This window comes from Kogia breviceps, chromosome 1 (genome assembly GCF_026419965.1).
Source record: "Kogia breviceps isolate mKogBre1 chromosome 1, mKogBre1 haplotype 1, whole genome shotgun sequence".
Lineage (NCBI taxonomy): Eukaryota > Metazoa > Chordata > Mammalia > Artiodactyla > Physeteridae > Kogia > Kogia breviceps.
The window spans coordinates 50,747,783-50,769,892 of NC_081310.1; the positions used below are offsets into that span (position 1 = coordinate 50,747,783).

The 22,110-nt window shown below is 39.1% G+C and overlaps 1 protein-coding gene across 5 annotated transcripts in view; it reads right to left on the reverse strand.

Annotated features, from left to right (window-relative positions):
• The window catches only part of DNM3 (dynamin 3), a 579,215-nt gene that overhangs the window by 411,750 nt on the left and 145,355 nt on the right, over window positions 1-22,110 (reverse strand). For all 5 annotated transcript variants that reach the window (XM_067031599.1, XM_067031590.1, XM_067031586.1 and 2 more), the window contains exons 3-4: window positions 10,109-10,258; window positions 8,677-8,880 (exon numbers count right to left, since the gene is read on the reverse strand). In XM_067031599.1, the coding sequence (XP_066887700.1) occupies window positions 8,677-8,880; window positions 10,109-10,258 (354 nt within the window). The remainder of the gene's footprint in view (window positions 1-8,676; window positions 8,881-10,108; window positions 10,259-22,110) is intronic.

Sequence of the window (22,110 nt, forward strand, 5' to 3'; positions counted from 1 at the left end):
TATCAAGCAGGTATTACTCAAATTTTATAAAAATCTAACATGTTCATGATTATCACTGAACAAAGTGTTTAAAACACAGTTGGTGTGAGAAAGATAGATGATACAGTGGTAGACTACACCTACTGGTCTCAGAGATAGGTAGGCTCATATCATGCTTCTGCTACTCACCAGCTGTCTAACCGTGAGCACGTTCCATAGCTTCTCTAAACTCAGTTCCTCTTATATAAAACTGGGCAATGCCACCTACCTGACCGGATACTTGTGGTTATAACATATGACACACAGTGTTATTACACAACCCATTTCACTTGAATTAATATATGTTGTGAGCCAAATCACATCCCCTAAAATATGAAAGTGTTCATTTCATAAAGCAGATCCTCTGTAAACCTTTTTCTGGGGACTTTTATGACCTCACACATAAGACAAGATGCCATGCAAACAGCTTATTTTTTTTAAGTATTGGAAAGTCACAAAAATAATCAGAAATATGTAGTGTGTATCTACCTAGCCTAGGATCCTACTAGGTGGTCCAGCATATAGAATTAACGCTAAGGACCACAAGCACTTTGCCTGGCTCAATAGATGCCTGATAAATGTCTGCTGAATAACAAATTAATGGATTAACTAACAAAGACAGTGACTGAATTATTAATGTACCTGATTAGAACTTCTAAATAGCTGGAGCAAATGTTTCTTAGAGAAATCAATGCAGTCTCCATGGTAAGAATCTAGTCTGGCCCTCTTACTCTATATCTGTGAGTAGCAGCTGGCACAATGCCTTAAACACATCAAGCCAAGCTAAGGACAACCCTCCTTCCACCCACCCCAGCCTCAATCCAGCTAAGGTCTTCTTTTACCTACAGTTAATCTAGCAATTTGCAGGTGAATCTGAAATTATTTTAATTTTTATGACACATTATTAAAATATTCAAAATAATTCTATTACAATACTGTTATCAAGCCTTATCAGTTCACATTAGTGTAGGCAGCAGTTTGGATTAGAGAATGCTACTGATTGTTTTATAGGTTTATTAATACTATAAATGATGTACAAAAAATAAAATAAAGTAATATACTGTGAATATTTTCAAGAGGAAAATAATTGCTAGCATTTGGCTAGCCATTTAGAGTTTGAGTTGTCTTTACAGACAAATTTATCTTATTTAATTATCATAGCAACCTTTTGAGGTTTATTATAATTTCATGTCATTTTAGAGTTGAGGTAATAAAGTTCAAAAAAGTTAAATAACTTGCCCAAGAATATACAACCATGAAGTGACAGAGATCAGTTTCCAAATCCTGTGTTCTTTCATCTATACCATTTAATAAAGCAATTAATTGAAGAATGGTCTGATAAAGTAGAAAGAGCACTAGATGAGGAGGAAGGGGCTATCACAAATGCACTGCGTGGTTGCAGGCATGTTATTCAACACTGTGTACATCACCTGAACAAATTTCCTCATCCCAAAATATGACCTCAACACAGCCAACCTCAAAGTATTCTGGTGAGACTAAAACCAAAGTACGTAAGAGTACTTTGAAAATTTGAGACCACTATACTGGGAAAAATATTTGTAAAACATTAAATAATTCTGATGATTAGGAGTTTGACCTTTTAAATAGCATAGCCATTCCCCTTGAAGTTGTACTGAAAATCCTCATTTAGTCAGAAAAACACTTTTCCACAAATAATTCAAAAGATAAGCTCAACCTTTGTCTAGCTACAAATTTGTGACATTCTACATACACTGGGAGAATAATTCTTCATGAATCTTATTTTAATATAAAAAATGTATAACTCTATCCCAGCATTTTAGTAACATTTATTTTGTAAAAGCTTTAACTTTTAAGATCATTATGCAAATAATTTATAATTAACTTATCAAAATAAACTTCCTTCTCAAGTACATATTCTAATATACCCAAGTCCTGCAAAGGTGAAAATGGCCTATCTATGTCAAATAGGCTTAATTTAGTGCAAAGTAGCTACTGCCTAAAATAGACCACTTCTCAGAAAACTATATAATTATGTACCTTGGTGGATAAGATTATAATCCAGACACCTTGAATAAAGAATGGTCCTCTATTATCAAAATAGGTAATCCTCTTTAGCTAAGGGCAAAACTTCAGGAAGAATGTACATGAAGTAATGAGAACAGGTCACTTTTAAGCCAGCCAAATCAATCCTGAAGACTAACAGGGTGACAGATATCACAACCAGATTATCCTCATCATCTCAATTCAGATGTCTTTTATATGAAAATGTTCTGATTATTAAAGTTATATAGGACTAGGATAAAGAATATTGGAATGGAATAAGGAATGGTGGAATAGAACCTCTGAAAAGGCCATTCTGCCATAAAAGCAACAAGAATACTGGCAATAGTTGTCAAAATCAACTTTTTCAGAACTCTCAAAATTAACCAAAGGTTTACAACAATGTGAGGGGCATTTATTCAACAAAATCACTGGATCTCAGGAATAACAGAGAGATTTGTGCTGTTTGGACTTTCCCGATTCCCATTCCCCTCTCCTTAGCTCTGCAGTAGCCTTAAAAACCAAAAATCTCACAATCACAGCAAAAAATAGCAGCCAACAGCTATTGGAAGGGAAAGAATGGGGTTGGAATACACCAAAAGTACCACTTTCAGAGAATTGTAATTATTTAACCTGTCTAGTAGTTCTCTAAAAATACCCATTCATAGAGCTTTCTTTATTTGGCCCAACTCATCAGAGCTTACTCAGTGCAAATAGCCTTTTCCCCCAGGTAGCATGTGGAAATAATCAGTGGCAATTGTTTAACATAACACCTGCCTCAGGCAGCAATAACAGTTGGGGAAAAAAAGATGACGACCAAAAAAAAAAAAAAAAAAATGGGGGAATGAGATGGCCATAGGGCCTGTGAATTTTGTAGAATCTAGAATCTAGAAGGCCTCATGCATGCCTGGGGCTGTGCACATTCTCAAGAAAGATCTCAGAAGGCCCTAAACTCTCACCTCTAGCTAACCTTAAGGCTCTACACAAGCAGGAAGTGAAGACAAGCAGGAAGTGAAGACTAAGGCAGAGTTATAAACTGCCTGAGCACTGAAGGCATATTCCAAAATGTACATCAAATCCTTCAGCAAATGCTGGAAGACTACTTGGCTCCGAGCATTTAAGAAAATCTCTGTCTAATAACTAGCTGATGAATGAGAAAACTGAGTAAAGACTTTAATGACCATGAATAACAAAGAATACAGACCTTACAGAATTAGCTCAGGAAAATTACTAAGCAAACAAATAGCAACAACAACAACCAACAATAAACACTGGGGGAGGAGAGGAATCTGATTTTGAGTGGTGCCACATTATATTACTTAACATGTTCTGCTTTCAACAAAATATTACAAGATGTGTGAAGAAAGTATGCCTCATACACAGGAAAATAAGCATGCAGTAGAAACTGTCTCTGAGGAAGTCCAGACATTGAACCTACTAGACAAAGACTTTAAATCAGCTATTTTAAATATCTTCAAAGAGCTAAAGGAAGCCATATCTAAATAACTAAAAAAGTAAGAGAATGATTTTTCACCAAATATAGAATATTAATAAACATATAGAAATTATTTAAAAAAAATAAATTCTGGAGGTGAAAATTAAAATGATAGGAATAAAAAATCCCCTAGAAAGGTTCAACAGCAGATCTGAGCAAGCAGAAAAAAGAATCAGCAAATCTTAAGACAGGTCCGTTAAGATTGTTCCTCTCATCTGAGGATCAGAAAGAAAAAAGAATAAAGAAAATAAAGGAGCATATCAAGTGTACCAACATACATTTAATGGGAATCTCAGAAAGAAAAGAAAGGGGAAGAAAGAATAGTTAAAGAAATAATGGCTGAAAATATCCAAAATTTGATGAAAACTATCAATCTACACATCCAAAAAGTTCAACAAACTCCAAGAAGGATAAAAAATCAAAGAGAGGGCTTCCCTGGTGGCACAGTGGTTGAGAGTCCGCCTGCCGATGCAGGGGATACGGGTTCGTGCCCCAGTCTGGGAGGATCCCATATGCTGTGGAGCAGCTTGGCCCATGGGCCATGGCCACTGAGCCTGTGCGTCCAGAGCCTGTGCTCCACAGCGGGAGAGGCCACAACAGTGAGAGGCCCGCGTACTGGAAAAAAAAAAAAATCAAAGAGATCCATATCTATAAACATCATAATCAAACTTTCAAAAGACAAAGAGAAAATCTATAAAGCAAAAAGAGAGAAGAGATTCATGATGTTGAAGGTATCCTCAGTGAGATTAACAGCTGATTTCTCATCAGAAAACTACAGAGGTCAGAAGGCAGTGATATGGCATGCTCAAAGTGGTGAAATAAAGACTATCAACTAAGAATTTTCCTTCAAAAATTAAGGAGAAATTAAGAGAGTCCCAGATAATTAAAAACTGAAAGAATCCCTTGCTAGCAAATTTATACTACAAGAAATATATTAAAAAAATTTGGGCTTCCCTCGTGGCGCAGTGGTTGAGAATCCGCCTGCCGATGCAGGGGTCACGGGTTCGTGCCCTGGTCCGGGAGGATCCCACATGCCGCGGAGCAACTAAGCCCGTGAGCCATGGCCGCTAGGCCTGCGCGTCCGGAGCCTGTGCTCCGCAACGGGAGAGGCCACAGCAGTGAGAGGCCCGCATACCGAAAAAAAAAAAAAAAAAAAAATGTATTTGTGTTTGTGTGTAACTTTTTTCTCCTATCTCATTTAAAAGAGAACTACATAAAGCAGTAATTATGTCTGTGTTGATGGGCTTGTGATGTATAAAGGTAATTTGTAGAACAATAATAGCACAAAGGAAAGGGAGGAACTGGAGCTATATGGAAGCAAAAATTTTGTATACTATTGAAATTAAGTTGGTATTGATCTGAACCATATTATAAATTAAGAGGCTATAAATTAAGAGGTTAATTGTAATCCCATGGCAACCACTAAGAAAATAACTTTAAAATATTAAAATAAATGACAAGGTAATTAAAATGGTACACTAGAAAATACATTTTTAACAAAAAACAAGGCAATAATAAAGAAAGAGAAACAAAAAGACTTACATACATAAAATAGCAAAATGAAAATCATAAATTCTACCTTTCAGTAATTACACAGAAATGGACTAACACTCCAATCAAAAAGCAGATATTGGTAGAATGGGCTTTTAAAAAATTGATCCCACTATGTGCTATCTACTGGAGACACATTTTATATTAAAAGACACAAATAGGTTGAAAGTAAAGAATGGAAAAAGATATACCAAGGAAATAGTAACAAAAAGAGAGTTGCAGTGGCTACACTAATATCAAACAAAATAGAATTTAAGACAAAAATTGTTACTAGAGACAAAAAAGAACATTTTATAATGATCAAAAGGTCAATCCATCAAGAAGAAATAACAAGTATAAATATACCTAACAACAGAGTCCTAAAACCCAACACAATTGAAGGGAGACATAGACAATTTATCAATAATAATGGGAGACTTCAATATGTCATTTTCAATAATAGAAGAACCAGACAGAGGACCAAGAAGGCAACAATATTTGAACAGCATTATAAACCAAATAGAACTAAAAAGCGTCTATAGAACACTCTACCCAACAACAGCAAAAAATACATTCTTCTCAAATGCACATGGAACATTCTCCAGGATAGACCACATGTTAGGCTATAAAACAATTCTCAATAAATTTGTAAGGATTAAAATAGTATAGAATATGTTCTCCAATCCAATGGAATGAAATTAGAAATCAAGATCAGAAAGAAATTTGGGAAACTCACAAACATGTAGAAGTTAAGCAACACATACCTAACTAACCAAAGTTGGTGTCACTGCTTTTTTACCAAAGCTGTAATTATAAGGAAAACTAGACCTCTGAATCAGATATTAGAATGATTCAGTCTTCCCACAGAATGACTGGGAGGGCACAGAGGGTAAATAAAGGTATCTATCTGTCAACCTCAATATGCCATGTCTCTATATCTCATATTCTAAGCTCAAGTTGCATTGAGTCCTATAGCTTCTTCTTTTCTCTATTTTAATTCTTTTACTACAAATGTGAACCCTATTGCTTTGGGCAAGAATTCACCCTCTTCCTTTGGAGCTTCAGTGATGTCCAGGACCAGCCAAAGCCTCAGGATAGCAGCACACAAAAGTGGGTCTGTGGTGGAGACCTAATCACCATGCAAACCTGAGGGTTCTCAAGCACGACATGTTCAGAAGTTTCAGAATTGAAACTAGGATTCAAAACCAAATAATAAACCCTGAGGTTAGCAAAGAACTTCTAGTAACTAACCCAAGAATTGTACTTATGAGCCTTCAGGCAATGAATCTGTCCTCCTAGCGATCACCATGCAAGAGTAGACAAAGAAGTAGCATACAGTGGTATTGAATATTTTCTCTATTTCTGTAAAATTATCAATTATTTGCAAAGTTCCCTGGGAATTATCCGCAAACTTTCAAAAATCTGTTCTTAGGACTACCATTTACAGGATATAAAAAAACAGGGTAACGAGGGCCTATCGTTGACAAAGCAGGAGTTAAAATGAGCCACAAGAAATGAGGCTCATTTGGGGTAAATTCATGAACATTCACATGGCAATTTCTAAGTGGCAGCTAATAAAAATAAGCTTGTAAAATAAGCCAGGTCTATAGCAGGAAAAAAAGTCTCATTTAACTTTCTGGATACAGATTTGTGGTAGACAGACTAGGGATATCATTTGTACTCCTCCATGAAGTTTCATCTGAAGTAAGTGTGGACTTCTCAGGGATGTGATTGTGCTGCACTCACTAGAATCCATTGATGGAAGTGTTATCTGTCTCTGTTCCAATCAGATAACCTGGTTTTGTCTCCTTCAGAACAAGAAGGCTTCTGAGACAGGGGTGTTTTAGTATCATTTTTATAACTAGACTCCAGCCCCAATCCATAATCTGGCTCTCCCAAGTCACTAATGCTGAAGAAAGAAGGAGTCCTGGTGATGGTCCCCATGTAGCCATCTGGAACTTCCACCTGCTTTGTTTCAAACCTCAATCTCAGGTATGTTGGAAGAAGCCAAGAAGAAGAAAACCAGTCACTACTGCAGAACTCTGAAAAGGTTCAAGAACTGAAGGCACCAAGGTTAGTAGTGTAAGAGGAGCTGAAAATAGAACTGGCTGAACGTTTATATGGTTTACTGTTAGGCGGCAGACTCCTTTTCCCATCTTGCACACCCACACAGTTACTCCTCCTTGACCTCAGCAGAATACTGAAGATTTACTTTCAGAAGAGGATGAACCAGAGGGACTTTGGACTTAAGAAGACCTTCAGGAATGCCATTATGAAAGCAGAGGGATTAATGAAAAGTCTACATGCTGAATAGTGAGAATCACGCCACCTTCCCCCACCAACTCAATTCTTCCTTGTGGCTCTGAGACCACTGGAAATCAGGCTTATACCAAGTCAGCGCAAGAGAAAATACTTGCAGAATCTAATAGCAGCTGAGGAAGTCTCCCCACAAAATGGCCAGGTCCCAGCCCAATCACCCTATGGAAAAGCCCATTAGTCAATGAATCCCTTTCAAGCACAGGCAGACCTTCCATCAGTTTTTTAGTGCTCTACTCTTAAATATACAAGAGCAGCAAAAAATCACTAGTCATTTGAAAAAGGTCTCTAACATCAAAGATAATGACCAAAACAAACAACCAGAAAAAAATGAACTCAGAGACATTCTAGATTACAAAAACAAAACCTCAAAATGCTCTCATTAAAATCTTTAGAGAAGGGCTTCCCTGGTGGCACAGTGGTTGAGAGTCCGCCTGCCGATGCAGGGAACACGGGTTCATGCCCCGGTCCGGGAGGATCCCACATGCCTCGGAGCGGCTGGGCCCGTGAGCCATGGCCGCTGAGCCTGCGTGTCCGGAGCCTGTGCTCCGCAACGGAAGAGGCCACAACAGTGAGAGGCCCGCGCACCGCAAAAAAAAAAATTCTTTAGAGAAGATACTGCACTTGAGAAGCCAAGAGCACGATGCTATTTTAAAAAATAAAAATCACATTCACAAAATTTAAAAATTGCTGTTGGAACTTTTAAATGATATCAAAAATGAAAAATTAGAGGAGCTAAAAGTTATGTAAAAACTGCAAAAAGTAGAACAAAGAGACAAAGATAAATAATTTTTTTTTAAAAAAGAGGATTAATCCAGGAGTTCTAAGATGTCAATAATAAGAGTTCCAGATAAAGAGACCAGAGAAAATGGGGCAATTAATTATTTTTTTTAAAAAAGAATTCCTACTATTTTAATGAAAAACAAACAAAAACAGAAAAGATTTTTTTATTGGGAGTATATTCAGATAACTCATAAAAACTAAGGGGAGAATCTGAATTCTGTATCAGAAATTTCTTTTATTAGCTGTTAAAATAAATAGTTCATAACAATTAGAAATGTCTATTTTCCTAGCTCTCAGTTCAGTTAATCTTACACTTATTTATATAGGTTTAGACTATATTCCCCAGTTACTTTTCTTTCAGCATCTTAAATATGAAAGAGCTAACAATATTAATAATGGTGAATTTAATTAATAATAAAATCCACTTATGAGAATTTGTGTTACCTTGAAATATACCCAAACTCTTGACATTTTAAACTAATTCCTGTTCATCTTATGGGCCATACACTCACCTTGAGGATCAACTTCTTTAGCTAGTTTCAGTGCATCTGAGTTTGCAAGATCGGTGTTGGCTGGGGTAACAGCCAAAATCAGACAGCTCTCCCGTGTGATGAACTGCATAATCATTTCTCTGATCTGGTACTCAATATCTGGTGGCTGATCTCCCACAGGCACTTTAGTAATCCCAGGAAGGTCAATAAGGGTTAGATTTAACACTGTGGAAAGGAAGAAAAAAAAAAAAGGTTTTACATATACCGTCAATGGTGAAAGATATCAGCAATGCAGAATCATGTGTCACTTTAGTAGAAACAAAACAAGCTGAGCTTTACGTATTGTGTATCTGAAGAACTTCGACTCGTGCATAGAATAAAAAGGATAGAATTCAAAATGGCTTTTCAAGTTTTCTCTATTTTTATAATATGATTGTGCTAGGCCAAATGATCATTTTAACATAATTTAAGAAGCACTGATTTGCATACCTAATAGTTTTCTCAGAGAGCTGTCACATTTGTAACTGGGGGCTATAATTCAAACACTGAACAATAAGTGAATATGCTGTCTGCCAGTCTTGTACATTGCCTTCAAATGGTGTAAAAATTCTCTGGGTAAGGTTTGCCCTTCCCTTTAAAAATATCATACATTATTTACAGAGTGTTAGCCACTTAACCTATGTGAAAGCCGTTAGCCATTCATGATGCCAGGAGGTTTAGTGTGCAGGCTATACAGCCAGACTCATGGAGCACCATTTTGGGAGCCCAGGAAACTACCGAGTCAGTGACTCCAGTCCCGACCTGGCTATCGTTCTCTCTGCACGCTACATTGTTGGCACCAAGTCCTCTTGGGAAGTCGTAATTAAGCTTATGTCACTCATGGTCCATTTTTAAAGCAACAGAGCTGGGTAGAAGATAGGAGATTAAAATCTGCCCCACTAAAATCTTAGTCAGAATGGAGGCTATTCTGTATCACACACCAGGAACTGGGTATCTGACAAGTTTCTGCTGACAGAAACTTGGGGGAAAAAAAATCACAGTTGATTCCTCAGGAAGAGATTAAAGAGGAATATATAGGACTGAAAGAAAATTCATTAAGGATAACTCAACCATAGTACCACGCACCTCTAAGATTTTTGCAAAAACTGAAGATATTAAAAATGGAAATTTTCATGCATACCTCTTCGGAATTCTAAAAGTTTAAGATAAACATAAAGAAAACTTTTTAAAATGACGTAAGTACTCAATTCTCTTTTAAAAGTTATCTCCTCCTGTCTCCCCATAAATAATTTTATGAACTGTTTGGATAATACCATTTACTGAAGTATCTAAGCACAATCCTAGAAACTCAGTATTTTTTGAGAGAAAAAAAATCTTCTATAAATACTGTATGTTAATTAATATAGTAAAAATTTTTGAGGACAAGAATTTGGAATTTTGTTATTTCACTTACCATGTGGGGAATAGACTCGTAAATTAATGGGTATGGAGGAAATCCCTTTATTCATTCCAGTTACTCTATCTGTTTCTGCTTCAATCTCATGGCGAACTTCATCAAAGTCTGTAATTTTTTTTCCTTTGCAATGTAGAAATTCTGCATATTCTACAAAAGACAAATTAATACAACCTAAAATTCATGTATTCTTGCAATAATAAGGAAATAATGCCTCTTTAATTACAAGTCAAAGTATCCAGTATTGCCTCTTCAGCCATCACAATGAGAGAACACAGTAGTTACCAAAAAGCACAGTTAATACTTTAGAAATATTAAACAGTTCAAATGCTAAGGCTGCTAAATTTCTAATTTTCAGATAAGCAATTAAGTATTATAAGCAGTCTTTAAACCACCTAGCCTACTAAATAAAGAGAATTCTGGCCCTCCAAATGATGAAACAAATAATAGCAACCAATTGTCAAAGAAATTAGAGCTAGGGTACACAAAAAGTCTATGTACTAATCCTATTAGAATGTCCTTTTTCAATATCACCACCTTATCACGATGGAATGCTAAATTATATAAATATAGCTTCAGAAGGAAAGAAGATTTAGAAACAACATTTGCTTTAATCTTTAAAAAGAAATAATATATGGAATATTTTAGCTTTAAAATATACTATTCAAAATACCACACCAATTTCTTTAATTAAAAAGATATTTCCTCAAGAAAAAAAAGAGGATATTACAAAGAAACTATTTACCTGCAATCTAAAAAAAAAATCAGTATCTGTAGGCAGAAGGAAAAACTCTAAAGTAACTATATAATAACAGAATATTAGGTTTTTTTAAAATTTCAGTAACATCTTGAAACTGTTCTATATCCACTTCCAGAGATATCAAGTATATGATAAACAACTCAAAAAAGGAAACTGATACTATTAGACCTAAAAATTTTATGACAATTTTAACAAGGGAACAAGTCTTAACAAATACTTTAATTTCTCTAACAACTAGCTGAAGAACTGCTCCACCAAAAGTAGACTAAGGCTAAGTATCTTGGGCCAGATAGCGGCTGAGACAATCATTGGTAGTCTTTCTATGATTCCCCACCATAAATATTTAACCTTCACCCACTATATGGCAAGGCCAACAGGGAGACAACTACAAGATGTGGCTCATGCATCAATGGTGGAAGTATACACAACAATTAAGCTTCAGTAGGCTTCAGAAGTCTGGCCTGAAGAGACCACTGCATCATTTGGCATTTTATTTCACATATTTAACCCTCATTGGTGCTGTTTCTATTAGATTATAAATTCTTAGACGATACAGACTTTATTTTATTTACCCACTCAGTGGCTAGGCCAGTACCATGTAAGAGTTTAAAGATACGTAGAGGATAAAACAATAAGAAAAATAAACAGGAACAATGGATGTCAGATCTTAAAAAATAAACAAAACTTAATAAGTAAACATGAGCCATAAATAATTTATAATAGTACTTTTCAATTCATCATGTTCTGTAGAAATTGCAAATCTGAGAACTTTTGGCTATCGTAATTATTATGTTCATAGAATTAAAAAGCTTCTGGATCAGGGACTACATCTTCAATTATGTTACTAATCAATAATTCAAGTAACACAAATGTGTACTTCTCTTGTTGCCACTAGATGGCGCCTACTTGCTTTCTCTGTAGGAAACTAATGCCCTTCCAGAAAGCTGTAAAATCAATGCAATTTTCAAATTAGATTTAAATTCATTCCTGGACTTCTGAAAATGCTTTTATCTTGGAATGGAGAGATTGGAATTGTGCAGTACCATTTCAAACTTCTGTGTCTTTTTAGGGATAGGGTTCCACACAGAGATTTAGGGATGTATTTACTGAGCTCCTACTACTTCTCAGGCACTGTTTTAGAAGTTGGGGATATAGTAAAATGAAAAAAATAGTCTCTAGCCTCATGAAGCTTAAATTCCAGTGAGATAAAATAGTAAACAGTGTGTGTGTGTGCCAGATTATAAGTGCTATGGAGAAAACTGAACACGGGGAATATTAAATACTGGAGAAGGGAGGTTGCTTTGTTTTTTGTGGGGTTTTTTTTGCGGCACGCGGGCCTCTCACTGTTGCGGCCTCTCCCGTTGCGGAGCACAGGCTCCAGATGCGCAGGCTCAGCGGCCATGGCTCACGGGCCCAGCCGCTCCGCGGCATGTGGGATCCACCCGTGTCCCCTGCATCGGCAGGCGGACTCTCAACCACGGCACCACCAGGGAAGCCCCTGTTGCTTTGTTATATGTGTCGGTCAAGGAAGACTTCTCTGATATGATAAAGTAACATTTGAGCAAAGACTCAAGAAGCCATGCTTTCCATAAGAGGATCCCAGTAGACTGCCTGAAGCAGACTATGCTTGGCATATTGGAGGAAGAGCAAGGAGGCCAATGTGCCTGCAGCACAGAGCATGGGGGAGAAAGGCAGGAGATGAGGTCAGAGCTGTGGTACAGACCTGGATGGTGTAGGGCCTGTGAGCCATTTTAAGGGCTTTGATTTTTACTCTAAATGAATGGTAGAGCACTTGAAGCATTTTGGGTAGAGGGGAAACATGAGGTGACCTAGGTTTTAAATAAAGAACTGTACTGTTGTGTTAAGAACAGACAAAGAGGTATAAAAGAAGAAGCTGGCTAACAGAATAATAAAGGTGAGATGATAAGGCTTGGACCTGGGTGGTAGTGGTGAGAAGTGGTTACATTCTAATGAAGTTTGAGGGAAAAACCAGCAGGATTTGCTGATGGATTAAAGGAGAGGTATGGGAGAAAGAAAGGAGTTAAGAATAACTTCAAGGAGGCTGACGTCAGCAATGAGAAGAATTTTGAAGTAGAAAAGACTGACAGAAAGGAAGATGGTGGGGAGATGGGGTTGGGGATCAAGAGATCAGTTTGGCAACCCAATAAAAAATGGGCAGAAGACCTTAATAGACATTTCTCTAAAGAAGACATACAGATGGCCAAAAAGCACATGAAAACATGTTCAACATCACTAATTATCAGAGAAATGCAAATCAAAACTACAATGAGGTATCACCTTACACCAGTCAGAATGGCCATCATCAAAAAATCTATAAACAGGGCTTCCCTGGTGGTGCAGTGGTTGGGAATCCGCCTGCCGATGCAGGGGACACGGGTTTGTGCCCTGGTCCGGGAGCATCCCGCATGCCGCGGAGCAGCTGGGCCCGTGAGCCATGGCCGCTGAGCCTGCGCGTCCGGAGCCTGTGCTCCATAACGGGAGAGGCCACAACAGTGAGAGGCCCGCGTACCACAAAAAAAAAAAAAAAAAAAAAATCTACAAACTGTAAATGCTGGAGAGGGTGTGGAGAAAAGGGAACCCTCCTACACTGTTGGTGGGAATGTAAATTGGTACAGCCACTATGGAGAGCAGTATGGAGGTTCCTTAAGAAACTATAAACAGTTACCATATGATCTAGCAAGCCCACTCCTGGGCATATATCCGGAGAAAACCTTAATTTGAAAAGATACATGCATCCCAATGTTCACTGCAGCACTATTTACAATAGCCAAGACATGGAAGCAACCTAAATGTGCATCAACAGAGGAATGGATAAAGAAGATGTGGTACATATATACAATGGAATATTACTCAGCCATAAAAAAGAATGAAATAATGCCATTTACAGCAACATGGATGGACCTATTGATTATCATACTAAGTGAAGTAAGTTAGACAAAGACAAATATCATATGATATCACTCATATGTAGAATCTAACTTTTAAAAAGATACAAATGAACTTATTTACAAAACAGAAAGAGACTTACAGATATCAAAAACAAACTTACGGTTACCAAAGGGGAAACGCGTGGGTAGGGGGGAGGGATAAATCAGAAGCTTGGGATGAACATATACACACTACTATATATAAGACAGATAACCAACAACGTCCTACTGTATAGCACAGGGATCTCTACTCAATATTCTGTGATTACCTATATGAGAAAAGAATCTTTAAAAAGGATGAATATATGTATATGTATAACCAAATCACTTTGCTGTACACCTGAAACTAACACAACATTATAAATCAACTATACTCCAATAAAATTAAATTAAAAAGTTCAGTTTGGGACCTATTAAGCTTGTGATGCCTACTACACACGACCCACATGGAGAAACAGAACTGCCGCTAATGGTTGAGAATCATGCAGCTGAAAGACACACAATTCACATTCATCTCATCTGATAAGTGTATATCTATTCTGAAATTTTTACAGAAGATGGCAGTCAAGGGCTTGAGGAAAGGTTAGCCTTTTCTAATTAGCACAAAAATGCCTTGGGGCTGGATCTGTGAGTCTTTCATCTAGGGAGAAGTCCAAGCTAGATTTATATATATTTGGAATTCATTAAAGTTAGGCAAGTAGATGAGATCACTAAGTGAGAGACAGATAAGGAAGAGGTCAGAGCACTGCGTCCCAGGTTTTCCAATGTTTAGAGGTCAGGAAATGGAGAGTAAGCCCGAGTGGTCAACAAGATAGGAGAAAAAACCTGGAGAGAAAGGTGACCCAAAGCCAGTTAAAGAGAATGTTTTGTGAAAGGAGACTTTCCACTCCATCAAATACTGCCAACATGTCAGGTAAGATGAGAACTAAGAACAAATCATAAAATTGGGCAACTTGAGGGTCATTCAGGATATTGAAAAGGGCTGTTAGAGTAGAGTAGGGTGGGTGATAGTCTGATTGGAATAGACTTTAGAGAGAATGGGAGGAGAGGAAGTGGAGACTGGTTGCAGACATTTCTGTTAAAAAGTTGTGTTGTAAAGGAGAGGAAAGAAGTGAGAGGGCATCTGGAGAGGGTTATGAAGTCAAGGGAAGGTTTTATAAAGATGGGCAAACTAATAGCATGTTCATAGGCTGATGGTATTAATCCAGTCCTGAGGAAAAGCTGATGGTGCAGAAGTGAGAAGGGACAAGTGCTGAAGTGATGTCTCAAGGAAGAGGGGATAGGAAGCACTAGAAAGGAACATGCCAGTTCATCCATAGGAACAGGAAGGAAACAGAATAATGAGTACTGACGGACGACACAAGTAGGTACAATTGATGGCGGTGGGAGCATGTGAAATTCATCAGGTGAGAGTGGGGATTTATCATTTTGTCGAGTCATTTTACGCCGGTAAAAACCATTTCTGTATTCACTGGTTAAACCCTACAAAGACTATTATTTTTACCGCAAAATACCACACACACACGCGCGCGCACACAAAGAGTGCTCCTAAATGACCTAAGAGTAACCATAGCAGGAATGTCAACTTGGGTCTCAACTATGTCCATCACTGGGATTCAGACCTGCCCAGCATATCAGAAGGACTAATGGGCAGGAACCACAAAATCCCTATTTCTATGGGTTTTAAAGAGCTTCCTGGGAAACAATTCATCCTACAGGATAGAAAAATTCAGGGAAAACCTAATCTAAATGGTCAGAAGGGAGCTACCTGTAGTCCATCCTCTACACAAGTCCAGAGACTCATAGGTCTATGTCCCCTTCATCTCTAACAGTACAGTGATAATTGTCAGACCACATGTCCTACTTTCTTATTAGAAAAACATGGCAACCATAAATACAATTCAGAATTCACAGCTACAGGATTATATTGTCAATAAGATGAGTCCTCCTAGCAACAAGATAAGCCACTCCTGTTATGGGATCCCAGCTCTCTAGCAAGCAGACTATAAATAGGTGGACAGCAGAGGTGGCATACATGTTTTTGAACAATTGCCCATAATTGCTATTGAGGAGGATCATCAATCAGCTTATCATCACACAATACCTGAATAAATCTTGATTAGCAGTGCAGAATTTAAAGGTCACAGCTTTACTTCCCTGCTGTGCAAAAATACAATTACAAATGAAAATCTTGTAAAGGATTATCATAAGAACAATGAATCATTTACTATACTCACGTCTGAAGAATGTTCACATGAGTTTGGGGATGAAGGAAATTCTAATACCTAAGCCAAACCCTACAGAACACGCTGCACCAGCCAATCAATAGTTACACTTTTTAAGAGCTTGTAAGTGTGTATCTTCTAAGACTTCTATACTGTTGTAAATTAATATGTCTAAAGGTCTAACAAACCTCATCTTACAGTCCTGAGATAAATTCTTTCTCAAAGAAAGGTACAGTTTCCAGTGGCACAAGCTCTCTTGGCATGTTCTCAGTGTTCCTTTCATTCTAAATGCTTGGTCGTTGGGCACATGGAATGATCTCTTTCTCAAACAATTCCAGGCTTCAGCCCAAGTTCAGTCTGAATGGAGAGTGATTAAATTTCCTAGCCACAAGCTCATATAAAGGTTGAAGGCTATGTGTATATAAGCAATGAAATCCTAATAATGCATCCATGAAATTCTTTTGTGTGTCAGTATAACCTATCTTGCTGAAATTCATAGTACATTTTCAGTTTCACAAAATAAGACTCTAGTTTAAAAAATCTTTCCTGTTTTCCCAGTATTAAAGCAAAGGTTAAGATACATTTTTATATCAAAGAATGATTTGGGAGAAAAAAGAGGATATTAAAAAAAATCAGAGCTATCATTCTATTTTATTTTTATTTCCCTATAAAGCATTTTAGCACTGTCATTTCTGCTGATCATGAAAAACAAATTACGCTAGGTTAAACAGCTGACAAATTGTTTGGGGGAAGGATGATATGGTTTGTGCCTGGGCAGAATTCCAGTCATCTGTGAAAAGCACAGCATGACCATAAGAATTTAAATATTTCCAATATGCCCCTTCCATGGGGAAAAACATTCATACGTTTCAGTTAATCAAGGTTAAATAGAAAGGAATTATTATGGAGCACAGGCATATAACCTCCTGTCAATCTTTATTCTAAGAACTAGGGTCCTCAATACTTTAGCTGGAGTTGTATTTCTAAAATGTTTTAATAGCAATGTTTTTAAGCACGGGGCACCAATGAAAATGGAGTACATTGGACGCATAAACAGGGAATGGTTTTCAATGCAACTAGATGAATCTACTGGCTATAAAGACCACCTAGTATGACTACATTTAAAAACATATTTCCTTAAAGGCAAAGGCTGCATTTTACTCATCTGTGTTTCCCTAATGCCTATCATATTTAGAGAAAAGAACACCTGTAGATTTCTTCCTTCTTCTTGAAAGAAGTCCTCTTTGCACATCATTGAGCAATTTGGAAAAACGCTTCCAGAAAGCCTTCAAGTCATTCCAAATTGAAGGCAAGAGCCTGGAATGGTGGTTAAGTAAGCAACAAGGCAAGTTAGATATGAATCATACAGACCCAGATATACAGCTGAAGTCAACTGTGTCCTAAGGTAAACAGGGAAAGTTTAGTAATAAAAAAAAAAAAAAAAAAAAAAAGGAAATCTAAAGAAACAAACAATTAACCTGAGGGAGTCCAACAGTGGATGAAAGGTAGAGGTCCCAGTCAGAAGGTAAAGAAAAATAGGGTGGGAATACGAAGGGCCAAGATTTCATGGCAGACAAAAGGTGGGTGCTAGGCAGGTATCAGAGACCAGCTGCAGAGACTAGGGGTTAGCATCAGGGCTCTGGTACTCCTGAGGCAGAGGAGGAGGCCAAAACAGAACTCTGGACCCGAGTGAGCCAGATGGTCCAAGGCAAAAAAACAAGGTGAAAATTCAGTCATGAAATGGGAGGTAGAGCCTTTTTCACAGGAAACACAGCCAAAGCCACCCACATACGCCTCAGTAAAGAGAGATTAATAATAGTACTTCCTTGATATTTGCTGCTCAACAATGGCCTATACAGGTCGCTTGCCTAAGAGTTGGGCTGGGTCTAAAGCCTGGGTGAGGCTAACCTTACAGGTGAGGATTAAGTGGCCACAGAACAGTGCTGGCATATGAGACCAGGACTAACATTTGGCAGAAATCCATCCAGCAATAGGAATTTGTATGGAATCCTACCACAAGCGCCCAAAATAACAATCAGAGAATCAGCAGCTGTAATACTTACATAGCTCAGTTTAGTTCCATATTTTTTCAGAAGGAGCTCAAAAAGTATAACAAAAATTAACTCTATTTCATAATCTTCGTTTCCACGTAAAACACAATTGAGAAAGGAGACCTTCAAGATGGCGGACGAGTAAGATATGGAGAACACCTCCCTGCCCACAAATATATCAGAAATATATCTACATGTGGAACAGCTCCTACAGAACACCTACTGAACTCTGGCAGAAGACCTCAGACCTCCCAAAAGGCAAGAAACTCCCCCACGTACCTGGGTAGGGCAAAAGAAAAAAGAATAAACAGAGACAAAGAATAGTGATGGGACCTGCACCACAGGGAGGGAGCTGTGAAGGAGGAAAGGTATCCACACACTAGAAGCCCCTTCATGGGCGGAGACTGCAGGTGGCGGGACGAGGGGGGGTGGCGGGAAGCTTCAGAGCCACAGAGGAGAGCGCAGCAACAGGGTGCGGAGAGCAAAGGGGAGAGATTCCCGCACAGAGGACCGGTGCCGACCAGCACTCACCAGCCAGAGAGGCTTGTCTGCTCACCTGCAGGGGCAGGCGGGGGCTGGGAGCTGAGGCTCGGGCTTCGGTCGGATCCCAGGGAGAGGACTGGGGTTGGCTGCATGAACACAGCCTGAAGGGGGCTAGTGCGCCACAGCTGGCCGGGAGGGAGTCCAGGAGAAAGTCTGGAGCTGCCGAAGAGGCAAGAGACGTTTTCTTGCCTCTTTGTTTCCTGGTGTGCGAGGAGAGGGGATTAAGAGCACCACTTAAACGAGCTCCAGAGACGGGCGTGAGCCAAGGTTATCAGCGCGGACCCCAGAGACGGGACTGAGACTCTAAGCCTGCTGCTGCAGCCACCAAGAAGCCTGTGTGCGAGCACAGGTCACTATCCACACCTCTCCTCCTGGGGGCCTGTGCAGCCTGCCACTGCCAGAGTCCCATTATCCAGGGGCAACTTCCCCAGGAAAACACTGGGCACACCTCAGGATGTTGCAATGTCACACGGGCCTCTGCCGCCACAGGCTCACCCCGCATTCCGTACCCCTCCCTACCCCTGGCCTGAGTGAGCCAGAGACCCCAAATCAGCTGCTACTTTAACCCCATCCTGTCTGAGAGAAGAACAGACGCCCTCAGGCGACCTACACGTAGAGGTGGGTCCATATCCAATGCTAAACCCCAAGAGCTGTGCGAGCAAAGAGAAAGGGAAATTTCTCCCAGTAGCCTCAGGAGCAGTGGATTAAATCTCCACAATTAACTTGATGTACCCTGCATCTCTGGAATACTTGAATAGACAATGAATCATCCCAAAATTTAGGTGGTGGACTTTGAAAGGAACTGTAGACTTGGGGTTTGCTTTCTGCATCTAACTTGTTTCTGGTTTTATGTTTATCTTAGTTTAATATTTAGAGTTTATTACCATTGGTAGATTTGTTTATTGATTTGGTTGCTCTCTTCCTTTTTTTAAATGTGTATATATATATATATATATATATATATATAATTTTCCTTTTTCTCTTTTTGTGAGTGTGTATGTGTATGCTTCTTTGTGTGATTTTGTCTGTATAGCTTTCCTTTTACCATTTGCTCCAGGGTTCTGTCTGTTATTGGTGGATTTGTTTTTTGGTTTCATTGCTCTCTTCTTTCTTTCTTTTTTATTACTTTTAAATTTTTTTAGTTTTTAATAATTTTTTTAATTTTTTATTTTAATAACTATATTTCATTTTATTTATTTTTTCTTTCTTTCCTTTTTTCTCCCTTATCTTCTGAGCCGTGTGGCTCACAGGGTCTTGGTGCTCCGGCCAGGTGCCAGACCTGTGCCTCTGAGGTGGGAGATCCGAGTTCAGGATCTCCTGAACGAGTCTCGTCCACCAGAGACTTCCTGGCTCCACATAATATCAAACAGCAAAAGCTCTCCCAAAGATCTCCATCTCAACACTAAGACTCAGCTCCACTTAATGACCAGCAAACTACAGTGCTGGACACCCTATGCCAAACAACTAGCAAGACAAGAACACAACCCCACCCATTAGCAGAGAGGCTGCCTAAAATCATAATAAGGTCACAGACACCCCAAAACACACCACCAGACGTGGTCCTGCCCTTAAGAAAGACAAGATCCAGCCTCATCCACCAGAACACAGGCACCAGTCCCCTGCACCAGGAAGCCCTACACAACCAACTAAACCAACCCTACCCACTGGGGGCAGACACCAAAAACAAGAGGAATTATAAACCTGCAGCCTGTGAAAAGGAGACCCCAAACACAGTAAGTTAAGCAAAATGAGAAGACAGAGAAACACACAGCAGATGAAGGAGCAAGGTAAAAACCCACCAGACCAAACAAATGAGAAGAAACAGGCAGTCCACCTGAAAAAGAATTCAGAGTAATGATAGTAAAGATGATCCAAAATCTTGGAAATAGAATGGAGAAAATACAAGAAATGTTTAACAAAGACCCAGAAGAACTAAAGAGGAAACAAACAATGATGAACAGCACAATAAATGAAATTTAAAATTCTCTAGAAGGAATCAATAGCAGAATAAGTGAGGCAGAAGAATGGATAAGTGACCTGGAAGATAAAATAGTGGAAGTAACTACCACAGAGCAGAATAAAGAAAAAATAATGAAAAGAATTGAGAACAGTCTCAGAGACCTCTGGGACAAAGTTAAATGTACCAACATTCGAATTATAGGGGTCCCAGAAGAAGAAGAGAAAAAGAATGGGACTGAGAAAATATTTGAAGAGATTATAGTTGAAAACTTCCCTATTATGGAAAAGGAAACAGTCAATCAAGTCCAGGAAGCACAGACAGTCCCATACAGGATAAATCCAAGGAGAAACACACCAAGACACACATATATCAAATTATGAAAAATTAAATACAAAGAAAAAATATTAAAAGCCACAAGGAGGGCTTCCCTGGTGGCGCAGTGGTTGAAAGTCCACCTGCCGATGCAGGGGACACGGGTTCATGCCCCGGTCCCGGAAGATCCCACATGCCGCAGAGCGGCTGGGCCCGTGAGCCATGGCCGCTGAGCCTTCACGTCCAGAGCCTGTGCTCCACAACGGGAGAGGCCACAACTGTGAGAGGCCCACATGCCACAAAAAAAACCAAAACCAAAAACAAAAACAAATGGAGGCTAAACAATACACTACTGGGACTTCCCTGGTGGCACAGTGGTTAAGAATCTGCCTGCTAATGCAGGGGACACAGGTTTGATCCCTGGTCCTGGAAGATCTCACATTCAGCGAAGCAACTAAGCCCGTGTGCCAAAACTACTGAGCCTGCTCTCTAGAGCCCGCGATCCACAACTGCTGAAGCCCATGAACTGGAGCCCATGCTCTGCAACAAGAGAAACCACTGTGATGAGAAACCCGCGCAGCACAACGAAGCGTGGCCCCCGCTCACCACAAGAAAAAGCTGGGCGCAGCAATGAAGAGCCAATGCAGCCATAAATTAATTGATTAATTATTTTTTTTTAAGTGTTCTGAAGAGCCTAGGGGCAGGACAGGAATAAATATGCAGACGTAGAGAATGGACTTGAGGTCATGGGGAGACGGAAGGGTAAGCTGGGACGGAGAGAGTGGCCTGGACTCTCTCTATATACACTACCAAATGTAAAATAGATAGCTAGCGGGAAGCAGCTGCATAGCACAGGGAGATCAGCTCGTTGCTTTGTCACCATCTAGAGGGGTGGGATAGGGAGGGTGGGAGGGAGACAGAAGAGGGAGGGGATATGGGGATATATGTTTACACATAGCTGATTTACTTTGTTATACAGCAGAAACTAACACAACATTGTAAAGCAATTATACTCCAATAAAGATGTTTAAAAAAAAAAGACCATTCCACCCAAAAAAAGAAAAAACACAACTGAGAGATAAACTATATTCCAAATACTGAAACCAACTAGGAAGCAGGTCAAGCACTTGGCCAAAAATTGCAAAGTGGATAATTAAGTCTCAGCAGCATCTGACATGATTTTCCTCCTCTTCCTTGCAACAT